The sequence below is a fragment of the Pygocentrus nattereri genome, chromosome 16 (genome assembly GCF_015220715.1).
Source record: "Pygocentrus nattereri isolate fPygNat1 chromosome 16, fPygNat1.pri, whole genome shotgun sequence".
In the NCBI taxonomy this organism is placed as follows: Eukaryota; Metazoa; Chordata; class Actinopteri; order Characiformes; family Serrasalmidae; genus Pygocentrus; species Pygocentrus nattereri.
Genome location: NC_051226.1, coordinates 29326505 through 29340621, shown reverse-complemented (window position 1 = coordinate 29340621; position 14117 = coordinate 29326505). Strand labels below are relative to the sequence as shown.

At 39.2% G+C, this 14117-nt stretch overlaps 1 protein-coding gene across 1 annotated transcript in view; it reads right to left on the bottom strand.

Moving 5' to 3' along the window:
- Positions 1-1203: 1203 nt before the first annotated feature.
- chm (CHM Rab escort protein) overlaps positions 1204-14117 on the bottom strand; it is a 50322-nt gene continuing 37408 nt past the window's right edge. Inside the window, exons 10-15 of the mRNA XM_017705334.2 lie at positions 13896-14000; positions 10762-10825; positions 9386-9482; positions 6347-6457; positions 2852-3009; positions 1204-2525 (exon numbers count right to left, since the gene is read on the bottom strand). Coding sequence (XP_017560823.1) covers positions 2259-2525; positions 2852-3009; positions 6347-6457; positions 9386-9482; positions 10762-10825; positions 13896-14000 — 802 coding nt within the window. The 3' untranslated portion in view covers positions 1204-2258. The remainder of the gene's footprint in view (positions 2526-2851; positions 3010-6346; positions 6458-9385; positions 9483-10761; positions 10826-13895; positions 14001-14117) is intronic.

Sequence of the window (14117 nt, the reverse complement as noted above, 5' to 3'; positions counted from 1 at the left end):
AGAACCAGCCAGTAACCAGAAGGTCGCTGGTTCCCTCCCCAGAGCCGACAGTACATAACTGAGGTGTCCTTGAACAAGACACCTAACCCCCAACTGCTCCTGTGGCACTGTGGATAGGGCTGCCCACTGCTCACTAGTGTGCATGTGATATTTCACTTTATGGATGGGTTAAACGCAGAGGTGAAATTTCCCCAGTGTGGGACTAATAAGGGTCACCTAATCTTAAAAGTTCAACAGTTCTGGATTTGTGTTCATGACTGATTATTTAATTAATTCACTTTAATCAATTCTTTTGAGACCCTGTGTCCAGAGATGAAAGACTAGAGGATGACCAACACAAACTGCAGCAACAGATGAGCTATTGTCTCTGACTTTACATCTGTAAGCTGGACCAACAAAGTAGAGTGGACAGAGAATGGACATAGTGCTGTGTGTGATCTACTTGTACCACCACAATCGCTAACATCACCACCTCAGTGTCACTGCAGCGCTGAAAATGATTTTGTCAATGAATGATTTTAAACAGCATCAAATAAAGCCAGTTTTTACTTTTATTTTAGACCTACCCTCCTAATTGTAAAAATGAAATTGCAATCAGCTCAAACAACAAACTGTTTTTTAGCTGCTTCTATGAGAAGTTCTATATATTGTTCTTGGTTTGCACAGTCATTGAGCTTTTGTATCCTAGCCATATAACGGATATGAACACAAATATTTAGATTTCACTTCTCTCCAATTATGATTTAAAAAAAATCCAAGTAAAGAATTTTATTGCTGTCTGATTTTCAATATTGATTTATCATGATGTATGCCGACCAAAAATACAGGCTTGGGGCTTCATCATCACAGGTTAATTTTTAAGTCAATCACAATTTATATGGCAGCATTGGTCAGGAAAACCACAGTTAGTTTCCCAAAATCATTTAGCCCTACTTGTTACTTTATATTTTCCAAAAATGTCTATGCATGGCCTTTTAAAGATTTTGGAATCTTTGGAGAGATACGAATGATTTGTCATTGTTCAGTCAATTCAAATTTTATTCTATAAAAAAGCTATTTGAGTGTCAATATCATCAGTCGACTACTTAATTACTGACAATCAATAGCAACAAGCCAATATCACACACATTGCACACACCTACATTTACTATTTTGTAGAAAATATTCAAATGGCACTACATTATGCTAAAAATCACAAACGCCTTTCAGTTTAATCATTTAATGTCCATAAACACTGACAAACAATAACAACGGCAATTCATTCTGAAGCCTACAACACAATGACAAAAGAGAACAGTAAATTATGGTACAGAAGCTGAGGACCACCAAAGCATTTAAACCAAGTTATAAAACAAAGAGTGTCCTTGGCAATTGAGTCTTCTAAGGCTTAGTGAAACAACCAAATAGAAAGGGCTAAAAGCAAACCCTTGCCATACATTCTTCAAAATACTTAAGCGTATACTAATTTGGCAGAGAGGCATGTGAAGTCTGACTGACTAAATCTTCAGTGTGCAGTGTCCACTTTGACAGGCACCTTGGTTGAACCACACAGTAATGTGTATAAATGTACAGACATTTATTTACTAGAAGTGTGCAAAAAAAGAAAGTCTTAATATCCACAAAACAACTGGGATCAAATATTTTTAAGTGGGATAAAAAAAAAAGCAAAAATCAAACAGAACTAAAAAAAAATGTTTAGAAACCCCTTGAAACATATTTGAAAATATGCAAGCTTAACTGAACTAATGTACACAAAAATTCTTTTTTTGCCCCCCATTTTGTAAACAAAGCCTTTTTTGAGTTGCAGCCTGCTATTAGATTTGTGTACTAAGACTGTTTTTTTTCAGGATAATAAGACCACAGCTCTGGTTACAGGAGCGGACAAAAGGCAAATGAGGACTACATAGCTCTGGCCCATTTAAACAGCACACTTCCAGCTCCCCTACACGAGATAAGACAATAGTAATTCTGTTGTGCACAGTGTGTAGAGATTATTTTGATTTTACTTTTATTTATTTATTTTTGCAGACAGTAATGGAAGAGTGTTAGTAAAAATTCATATATCCTCCTCCACAGGCATTCAGAGGACCACAGTATAGACAGAAGGACAGAAGCCAATCACTGGTCACCAACCCTCTTCCTGGAGTCTTTTAACTACCTTTAAACTCTACAGAAAGGTAAATGTCCAGGACAAAGGTTGGTGGTGTCTGGTGCGGGGAAGGGTTTTAGTGAATCATTCTTAAATGAGGAGCGAGTGTCTATTCCTTGGTGGGAACCTCAAGTTCAGAGGTAGTTCCCTGGGCAACACTGCCTGAACTTTCAGCAGGCTCCATGCCCTCGGCTGGTTGGTTGTTTTGCTGAAGCCCACTGTTTCCCTCAGTTCCAACGCCCTCTGCAAGACCGGCCTCGTCAAAGCCAGGCCCTTCTACCTGTGCACCATTGCCATCATATATGATGTCCTCAGGGTTTGGTGCAGGAGGACAGAACTCCTCATCTGGGAGGAGCTGATGAAATACTGATTCAGCCTATACACAAAGATAAGGATAAATTACAGCACAATTAATCTGTTTGATTAAGAAGAGTTATGCACAATATTTTCTCATTAGACTGAATGGGATTCTTGCCTGTAAAGTTTATCAAATCTCATCTACAGCTACTATGAAAGAATGCATTTGCAGACTGAACATTGAAAGGTCACTTACATAAGAAACTAATCTTTTTAGCAAGGCAACTTAATTTTAATTCTGAGCCAACACACAAATGCCTTACATATTCTAAAAAATGATAATAATTCTAAAATAAAATTTTAGCATGTCCTCCAAGCTGTATTATCGCCCTCTGTTGGACATACCAGTTTAATGGAGTAGTCGTGGCCAAGGCTGGCATCAGGGCCAGTGCAGACATGGACGTTGCTGGGAAGACTGTAGCAGCTGCTGTCCAGGCTGGATGTGTCTCGCATGTTGAAGTACATGACCCACAATGCCGTAGGCTTCTCAATCTCCTCAGAACCTGGAGACAACACAGAAATTATCGATACCGCACAAACCAAAGGAATTTAAGCCCTCCAATGTTCTCTTTCGGAACATACCTAATAGATCTGCTACACTCCAGATCATCAAAACGCATTTCTGCAGCAGTTCAACCAATACAGACACTTAACATTAGCTCAGCAGCTTGGAAAATGAGCGCAAGTCTTAATGAACGTGCAGCAAAGAAAGGATGCTAGGTGTCTAAGTTCAAGCAAATTGTTAGGTTTAAAAGACTGAGCACCTGGGGGCACTTATATAAGAAACCATAAGAAACCATTATTGCACTGCTAAAACACTTTGCAGCACACTGGCCTACTCTGGGAGGGTCACCAGCTGCTCGACTCCTCCTAAGGAAAACCCCACTTGCAGGTGCTGCTCAAACAATGCAGTCATCTGATAGTAGCACTATATGCTCTTCCAAAATCATACATAATTCTTAGTGAAATAGTAGCCACATGACTTGAAGTAACCTTGCCTGTTTCCCTGCATTCTGATGGCACCACAGACCAGTGTGACTATATGGTCAAACATAAGTAGACTGTGTGTATCTGTGTGAGCGTGTGGGTCTATGTGTCTTGTTGAAAGTGTAAAGCTGTCAGTTGGTATCATTACCCTTTAAGTACATGAGCTCTCCCACTCCCCTCCCCTCCAAAGAAAAAAATGAAGTGGGAAAAGAAAGGCTAGAAAAAGTGGGGAGAGAAAAGGTGTCAGTCTGAAATGTCAGCACGGTCATTACCCAAATGTCACACAATTATGACGCGTGTTCCTTTTCCTGCCTGGAGTGGCCCAGTGATTTGCTTAATTTGGAAAGGCAAAGGGGAGAGAGGTGTGGCGACATCAATGTTTAACGGCACTTCAAAAAGACCACCCATCCCTCACAAAAAAAAACCCAGCAAAACAATAGCATCTAACACAACTTATATCCTCACAGCACAAAACTTGACTGCATGACCTCCTCTCCTGTAACCTTTTCCAAAATGTGCCACAACTTCCTCTTACCTCAAGCACATCCAAGCCGAAACAATCTACTGATTTACGTCTACAGCATGCATGTGTCAAGTCGAAAACCTACATGAACATTGAACGTGCTACACGCACAAACACACGTGAAAAAGGTCAGATCATCATATCATATCATACCCCACGATTCCTGGTGGGCCTAACACATGCCTACAGTGCCTCACTTGCCAAAAATCACAGCCACCTCTAACATACGCTGCCACACTGCCTGAGCAAAAACTGAACAGAAACAAAAAGTAAAGCAATGTTAAAATCAAAAACAGTAAGCCAACAGCAGATTACAAATTTATTGTAGGGTATTTAGTATGCCACATGCACTACAACTAGAAAGTATATTTTGCTCAGGCAGTGAAGATGATAGTCTTGTGGGGCCAGAAGTGATCGCATAACGAACACATCTAAGGCCTTGTGAAGGCAGAGATTAAAGTAGGAGGTCTTTCTTAACTTAATCCTCTGCCCTATTAAACATAAAGATATGACAATGTAATGTCCAGTGGCTAAAAGACTTCCCTCGTCTGAATAAACATGGCTTACAAATTCCTTTTTCTCTTTAAACCGGCCTACAATTATATTTGGTCAATTCTAAAACGTGTCAGAACTCAACATCCAGTAAATTTTGAAAAATTTCTTCCAACCCTGTTGTGTACTACAAAAGGTACAGCAGAATTAGTGTAGACCTCTCAGCACTCACAAGCATGTGCATAAACACACACACACTCTCTCACACACACACAGTGAAAATCTACTGCTCAGGTGACTTTGTCTCTTTGACCTGTTCTGGCCCACTGCTCTCCTTATCTAGTGATTCATCCTGAAGACCTCTGCCAGTATTTGTTCTGACATTTTAATTAAAATACTACTAGCTCATTCCTGTGATAAAAAGGCTGTGTGTCGAGCAAAGCTCCACTACACGCCCTCTGTTACACTGGCCACAGACCTGAACGCACAATAGACACATGCACCACACAGACACCAGTTTTCGGCCCTCTAAAGCACTTTAAATGGCAGGAGAAAAACAAAAAATTGTCATAGATTGAGAAATTGAAAATGACATGAAGGAGAGAATCCATATGAGTGGGGGGGTGGGAGAGAGAGACAGAGAGAGAGAGAGAGACAGAGAGAGACACAGAGAGACACAGAGAGAGAGAGAGACACAGAGAGACACAGAGAGAGACACAGAGAGAGAGAGAGACAGAGAGAGACACAGAGAGAGAGAGAGAGAGAGAGAGAGAGAGAGAGAGAGAGAGAGAGAGAGAGAGAGAGAGAGAGAGAGAGAGAGAGAGATAGATTGTGTAAGAAAGAAAGCCATGAGAGAGAGAGATTGTGTAAGAAAGAAAGCCATGAGAGACGAAGATCAGACATGATGATCATGATGATTGAGAGAAAAGGATTATGCAAGAAGGAGTGCAAGAAGGGTGTAGAGGCAGGCCTCAATCTGATTCTCCTCTGATGACCTTGTATCACTGCCAAGGAGAAGAAGCCGTAAAACAAAATGATAACCATCATCATCACCCACAATGGGAATAGTCTGTCAGGATGGAGTTGTCATTGCAATGTCGACATTTGTACCTAACCTACCTGTGCTGGGGAAAAAAGTGAAACAGAAAGTAACGGAATGAAACACTGTAAAATCTGTTTTATTCCATGTAAAGATGTTCTGGAATTTTTTTCTAAAAATGACCAATTGTTCTAGGTAAAAACAAAATCCACACCACAGGTCAAGGCAACATTAATTCTACAAATAGGCTGCATTTGTATTTCAAACCAAACTAAGATCCAAATTAAAAGAGAAACACATGTCTGGGCCGTTAACTTGCAAATAAAATATATTAATAAACAAATATCCCTACAAACTCGATCACTTTCCATCCCAACCATTCAACTGTAATGCCAGGTCGAATGTGAGGTCACACTCCAATTTACAGTCAAGGAGCCAGGCAGACCCTGACAGAGCGTAATGGGAATCAATGGGACGAGTGGCTGGCCCTAGCCTGCCACACCACCATCAATATCCATCACCGTTATTGCCAATAATGCCTCAGCGTAAGCCCCTCAGTGAATGTCACGGTAACGTGAGATCTTTCTTCTTTAAAGAGAAGGAATGGATGATCTCCTTCCACTGTGGATAGCAGGCAGGGATAAGGACTGCTGGCAGGACGTATAGCACAGAGGCATTTGTGTCTTAGGCAAGAGGCAACAGTCGGACGTCAATAATGTGGAGATGGATAGAAGAAGTGGGGGTATAGCTTTAGATAGTGAGGGATGAAAATAAGAAGTGATGCAGATGATGGTCTCACCTTGTGCTGGCTCCTCTCCAGGGCAGCTAGGAACATGGAACAGCCTAGAGATTACTGGTGCCAAGTCTTCACGGGCTGAGCCTGAAGATGAACAGGTGAGGTGCACCAAATCTGTTGAAGATTGATACAATTAGACTGCTTAGTATGGAAACTGCAACATTTCCTCAAACCACTATAGTGTGCAAACCTAAATTCATTTTTTTCTGCAAATTCATATGCACAATTTCTATTTATTGGGGGGAAAAAACACATACAATGTACCAAAACTTTTGCACAAGCTATGTTTTAGTGCAATTCAGTTATAAAGATTCAGGATAGGCCACCTAAGTCTGCAGAACAGGTCTCAATGACTCTAAATGAGTCAGTGGTGAAACTACTGAAATATTTCACAATCCCATAAGCTCAGATACTACTCTAAGGTTGCTTATCATTGCTTCTTCCCTTTTTTGTTCTCTTGGCAAATTTGGTCAAAATATTATTTACAAGTGAGTGTTTCATCGACCAGAGAGGCTTTTGAAACACAGAGCCAAAATGCTGTTCTGTACGCTTCTAGAATGAAACTACACTAGAATGAAAATGAGAAAAACAGGTCAACTGCGAATTACATGTTAGGAAAGATTATAAGCTGGTCCAATCGGACTGTGTAACCCTTTAAAATATAAATATAAACATAAAAATGTACATAAATATATATAAAAAAGGTAGCCTAAAAATATAAAAATTATATAAAAATAAAAAAATATAAAAATAAAGATTTTATCCCCAGAAATGTCAAAATATGTATTTTTTTTTATAAAAAGATGACTTGGTTGGATTGTGCCCTTGAGACTCTACAATGACACATCCCCAATAAGGAAAGAAATACAGCCACTGTTGATGATGATACATAATAAATAAATGTCACTATTTTCTAGGAGTGTGGGACTGTCACGCTCATCATCATCCCAGTGATTGTGAGTGATGTGCCAATGTAGAAGTGTATTACTTAAAGGATAAGCGACTCCTATCTATCTCCCTCTGGGAAGCTGTGAATTTGGGGGTGGAGGGGATCAGCTTCTAGGTCTGCTTGAAGACTGTCACCCCCTCCCATCACCCTCAAGTCAATTCCTAGAAAGGGGAAGTGAAGTTCCGCTGATTAAGCTTCTCATTCCCCCATCAAGACGAAACCAGCCGCTGGGGCTGGTGCCAAGACTGGCGATCCATCTCCACCTGATCCACCTCTCCTCTACTGGCGTGATTGATAGCAAAATAATGTCAGTGTAACAAAAAGAATAACTTCCATAAATAACAATGGAGTTAATGACAGAGTTATCAGTAGGGTGGGTAGGACAGATGCACAGAACGTCGAGAGCCGTGGCAAGCTTGGTGTTTGCCTGGGGACTGCTGGCTGTTTTGTTTATCTTTTTTATCTGCCACTGGTTGGCAAATAGTTTAAATCAGAAAAGTTTCAGATTTTACTTGATATTGTGGTAAATAAATATTCAACCACTTCCTTACATATAGATATTGAGGAGTGTGTCTAAAGAAGGTTTGTGAATTTTCTATACTAAATTATTAGTTCGCTGGAGTAACTACAAATGAACTGAATGAGCACATAAAACAAGAGGGTTATTTGCAGCAGGTCTCTGATAAAACTATACTATATTTTAAATCAAAATGTATTTGTACAGGACTTTTTACAAAAGACAGGGTCAGGAACCAGCTTGATAGCAGCACAAAACCTAGAGGAGAAGCAACCCTCAAAAGGGAAGTCTTTTGAGAGATTCCAACTCTGGTCAGCACCGGATAGCAAACAACAAGAAAATAATGAAAATTATCAATAAAGAAACAAAGTAAGCCTATGCCTTTAACACAAACAAACAGCCAGACTAACCTATGGAAACCAATTATAAATGCACAATGATGTCGGAATAAGTATCAACAGATGTTTACATTTACAAGATTTTAAACAGATTTTTGCTGACATACACCAAAAGAGCAACATTTTTAGGTGATACTGGGCTACTATCCTAAAATGTCTGCATTTTATTTTATTGCGTTTGTAGCCCTAATAAGTGTTTCATTTTTCTGTAATGCTAATACATAAACATTGAACCTGAACAGCTCAATTCATCAAAATATCAGCAGCAACACTCATGTGGCGCTGTGACTGGTCAAGCTGTTCACCAGTACACAGTAAAAAAAAAAAACAAACAAACAAAAAAAAAACATTGCGGCTGGCTGGAAGGCTCATTTGCATATTTTTGTAATAATCAGTACTGCAAAAGCGAATTTTGAGATAATGAATGTCAAACAATATACTGTTACAGCCCCACTTTCAATGTAAGCATTAAATGAATGGCTCAGCCAAAAAATCTAATTTACACAATTCTCCACTTATCCCAGATGTAGTCAATCAGCCAAGACCAGTTGGGTGTCCAAATGATGCTTCTTTATTTTAGCACTGGAGCGAGCAGTGTAATGTTGCCAATAAACTCTAGAAGACACTCAAATCCTTTCTGTAAATAAGTCCTCAAAACTTCCCTCAACCCACTCAAACCACTAGGTTTTCATTAAGGTCGCACAGGCGCACTGATGTATTTTAGGATACAGAATGACGCTATAAAAATGAACAAAACTTCACAGGATTTTGCAAGAGCATCAGTCTGATTTAAAATGGCTGCTGCTGAACAGCTACACAATAAATGTTAATTTTTTTTTATACATTATTTTTATAGTTGGACAGTAAGTGAGTCAGTAAGTAAGTTGTGAACCCTAAATCCCACTGACAAAGTCTATGTAACACTAAGACCTGAATACTGTTTGAAAGACATTGTGACGATGTATTTACAGAAAGGATTTGGGTGACTATTGACTTCCAGTGTTTGTTAGCAATGTGAACCTCATAGCTCCAGCGCTAAACTAAAGAAGTAAAGTTTCGACAGCCAACATGTCTTGGCTGATCGACTACAGCTGGCATAAATTTAAAAGTGTACATTTGATTCTTTGCTATTATCCTTGACGTTTGTGTTGACTGTGGTGAGAGCAGAGATGGCTTACAGGTGCCAGGCATGCAGGTCATGGAGGAAGAGCTGAGCTCCACCATCCTTACAGCTGGAGAAGAGGGTTCAAGAGGAGGCACAGTCACCAGTGAGATCTGCAGAAAGGGGTGGGGAACAAAGAATACTAAACACACAGTGTGGACAAAATTACCCAAGAGACAGACATGAATCAGAACCACAAACACATGTACCAGCAACTGCATTACATGGCCCAATAAAAGGTAAACATACACAGCAAGAGTGCCTGAATAATGAAGTAAGCAAGACAGCGCAAAATCCTATTAACTAAACTCTGTTCAAATGGGATCCCCCTAATCCTGTTACATGAATCTAGAGAGTGTTTTCTTAGTGTTCTTCCATTTCAAGCTAGACTAAAACCAGTCCTTTTTAAAATCATGCTCTTGTGGAGTCCAAAAGGCAACTACTTCTCTCCTTTTGCGAATGTCAATGCGAGGAATGAACAGCTAGTTAAAACTAGCCTGAATATTTAATTATGTTTTGTCACGCAGTCATGTAATATTCCATTTCCACACCATGTCAAGACAGATATGAATTTCTGCCTAGTCTAATTTAGCAGAAATTACACGTGATTTTCTCCTCCTATCTTAGTGTGTGCACGTGTGTGTTGGTGTGTGAATATGGAAAAAGTGCCTAATGGAGATCAAGTGGGGCCGAGCTGAGAGCCAAACGAAGGGTGTTCAGGCTGTGTTGAAACCCAAATTCAAATGCAAATTCCGTATTGAATTGATCAACCTTGATTCTTGTGGGCTGTTCATCCATAAGGCCTATGCGCTCTGCTCATGAGTCTCAGTGTATACTAGGTATGTCACTTTCTATTCTTCTGGCCCTACAATTAATTCATCAAATTCCAAAGCTGTTACAGTGAGCAGGATTATGTACTTCCACTGAACTGCTTTTCTTTCTCTTCATAATTCACTTGGAGATGTAATGCTCAAGAGCGGGCCGTCAAAACTACTGCAATGATCCCACAAATCGCCCATGATGTTTTGTTGTTTCTTTGCCTGCTGATTCTTGGACGCAACCCAAGAATCCATACAAATGTGATAGGCAGCATAAAAACGATGTAATGCAAAACAAGTTGTGCAGTGAAAGTGCAAGATCGGCAAGAAATGCAACACACACACACACACACACACACACACACACACACACACACACACACACACACGGCGAGGATGGTTGAATTTAAATGTGATATGCAAGTAAGACCTTTAGTCCTTCTTTTTATATGTGAGTAAAAATGAGGGAGAGACAGGGGACAGTGCAAGACAGAGATGGGGAGACAAAGCAAAGAAAAAGAGACAGCTAACACACAGAGAGAGAGAGGCAGACAAAGCACAGACAAATAAGTACCTGCTGATCAGACTCGGAGGGTAAGACTGATCGATCTGTGATGACAACCGCTCTGGATATATGCCTGTGTGATCACAGAGGAAGGCAGGAATTGGTGAAGTGACCATGTGTAGACAATACAGACACAAAGATTTACATTTAAATATAAAAAAGTAATCATTCAAAAATCTAAAACTCAAAAGCATACAAATGAATCCCCACAGTACTGTGCAACAGTCGTACACCACCGTTTTTTCCCTCAGTAAAACAGATATTTCTGAGGAGGTTAGACATGTGATATTTCACATGACGAAGGAAGAAAAGGACAAAAAAGGAGAAAGTCAAGAAAAAAAGTTAAAAAAGACCGTGCAAAAACTGCCACCATCAGATGGACAGCACTTAAAGCTTTCATCTTCTAGAGATGGGAGAGAAAATAAAATAAATAAATAAATTAATAAAAATCAAGCTCTCATTTCGCTTCACATGTAAAAAATAAAATTCACATGTGTCTTTGTCCATCTTTTCACTCTGAGGTGACAAATCAATAGTATGAGTCTGAAAAGATGTGTAGCAAAAAGAAAGAAAACTTGCAAATTAAACAGGCTGGTACTCTCAGAATGGTGGACACACGATATACTAAAAGTTGTTGAGACCTCTGTGCATTTTCACTCTTAAATATATGATTTATGCTTTTTCTGAAGCTGAAAATTTGACAACTTGTTCTTAATAACCTACTAATTTGACAGGTAATTAAAGAAATGAAGGGTGGACTTTTGAACAGAAATGTATATCGAAATAAAGAACTTGTCTTTAAGTCAAAGAAAATAAGAATGTATAGTGTTTAGTTATGGTGCACAAAACGTGAATGTAGAGAAATAGTTCAGGGGTAGAGACAGAAAATGCAACATCCACAGAAAATCAAAAGTAATTAAGAGAAAAATCAATCACTTCTTAAATATAATTTGGATGGTTATGATTTCTAGGAGCAGCTATTAGCGCAATGTAAGATGCAGTGCCTCTCTACTTGCACTTTATTTGCTCTGTGTTTAAACATACATAGGAATGAGATATAAAGAAACTAATTTCAACAAGAGACAGATACACACGTTCAAAGCCAAATTTACACTTCCAAGTTCTCTAGTGCTAATGTTGCATTCTCCATTAAGTCCACATGAACTGTAGGTTTTATTTAAAGACACGCAACCTGGCATAAAGCATGAATTACTTTTATTATTAAAACTAGTAGTGTTTTTTGTATTTAAATCATTTGGTAAAAACTACACATGGCACTGTGTAAACCTTCAAAGAACAGAAAAAAAAGAATAAGATGAATTATGTGATGGTCTGTTTAGTGTTACTAGAAAGTAAGATTTTATACATGGTGCCGAAGTCCAGGTGCTGCAATATTTTGTTTTTTTACAAAACAGGTAACACATAATCCAAACAGGTATCACATTAATTTAGCTTCAATTTCAACTACAGTGGTGCTTGAAGGTTTGGGAACTCTTTAGAATTTTCTAAATTTCTGACCTAAAACATCATCAGACTTTCACACATGTCCTAAAAGTAGATACAGAGAACCCAATTAAACAAACGACACACAAATATTATACTTGGTCATTTGTTTATTGAGGAAAATGATCCAATATTACATATTTGTGAGTGACAAAAGTATGTGAACCTGTAGGATTAGCAGTAAATTTGAAGGTAAAATTAGAGTCAGGTGTTTTCAATCAATGTGATGACAATCAGGTGTGAGTGGGCACCCTGTTTTATTTAAAGAACAGGGATCTAGCAAAGTCTGCTCATCACAACACATATTTATGGAAATGTATCATGTCCTGGACAAAGGAGGTTTCTGAGGACCTCAGAAAAAGAGCTGTTGATGTTCATTAGGCTGGAAAAGGTTACAAAACCATCTTTAAAGAGTTTGGACTCCACCAATCCAAAGTCAGATAGATGTACAAATGTAAGAAATTCAAGACCATTGTTTCCCTCCCCAGGAGTGGTCGACCAACAAAGATCACTCCAAGAGCAAGGCTTGTAATAGTCGGTGAGGTCACAAAGGACCCCAGGGTAACTTCTAAGCAACTGAAGGCCTCTCTCACATTGGCTAATGTTAATGTCCATGAGTCCACCATCAGGAAAACACTGAACAACAATGGTGTGCATGGAAGGGTTGCAAGGAGAAAGCCACTTCTCTCCAAAAAGAACATTGCTGCAGTCTGCAGTTTGCTAAAGTTTGCTAAAGATCACATGGACAAGCCAGAAGGCTATTGGAAGAATGTTTTGTGGACGGATGAGACCAAAATAGAACTTTGTGGTTTAAATGAAAAGCATTATGTTTGGAGAAGGGAAAACACTGCATTCCTGCATAAGAACCTTATCCCATCTGTGAAACATGGTGGTGCTAGTATGGTAGTGGTAAGGCCTGTTTTGCTACATCTGGGCCAGGATGGCTTGCCATCATTGATGGAACAATGAATTCTGAATTCTAATCAGAGAATTCTAAAGGAAAATGTCAGAACATCTGTCCATGAACTGAATCTCAAGAGAAGGTGGGTCATGCAGCAAGACAACGACCCTAAGCATACAGGTCGTTCTACCAAAGAATGGTTAAAGAAGAATAAAGTTAAAGTTTTGGAATGGTCAAGTCAAAGTCCTGACCTTAATCCCATCGAAATGTTGTGGAAGGACCTGAAGCGAGCAGTTGATGTGAGGAAACCCACCAACATCCCAGAGTTGAAGCTGTTCTGTACGGTGGAATGGGCTAAAATTCCTCCAAGCCAGTGTGCAGGACTGATCCACAGTTACCGGAAACATTTAGTTGCCAGTTATTGCTGCACAGGGGGGTCACACCAGTTACTGAAAGCAAAGGTCCACATACTTTTTCCACTCACAAATATGTAATATTGGATGATTTTCCTCAATAAGCAAATGACCACATATAATATTTTTGTGTCATTTGTTTAACTAGGTTCTCTTTATCTACTTTTAGGACTTGAAAATCTGATGATATTTATGCAGAAATATAGAAAATTCTAAAGTGTTCACAAACTTTCAGGCACCACTCTACTTTAGCCTATATAATGGTTTGTGAATTTCATTGAAAAGCAAAGCACAGTGTAGGGAGTTACATGCAAAAAGGAGTTCACCTGTTTACTGCTCTCGTCCTCTGCTCTTCTCTAATGTAGCCATCTTCCACCACAAAATGGCTGCAGCTGATTCGTTGGCCATGCGTGTCAATCACAGCTTTACACCTATAAAAGAAAGAAGACAAGACAGGAGAGTTATGTTTAGATTCCTACGCCTAAAGTACAACTGGGATAGGATTAGTTTTACAATACTGTTTTACCAGAGAGCATTTGTAATATTTA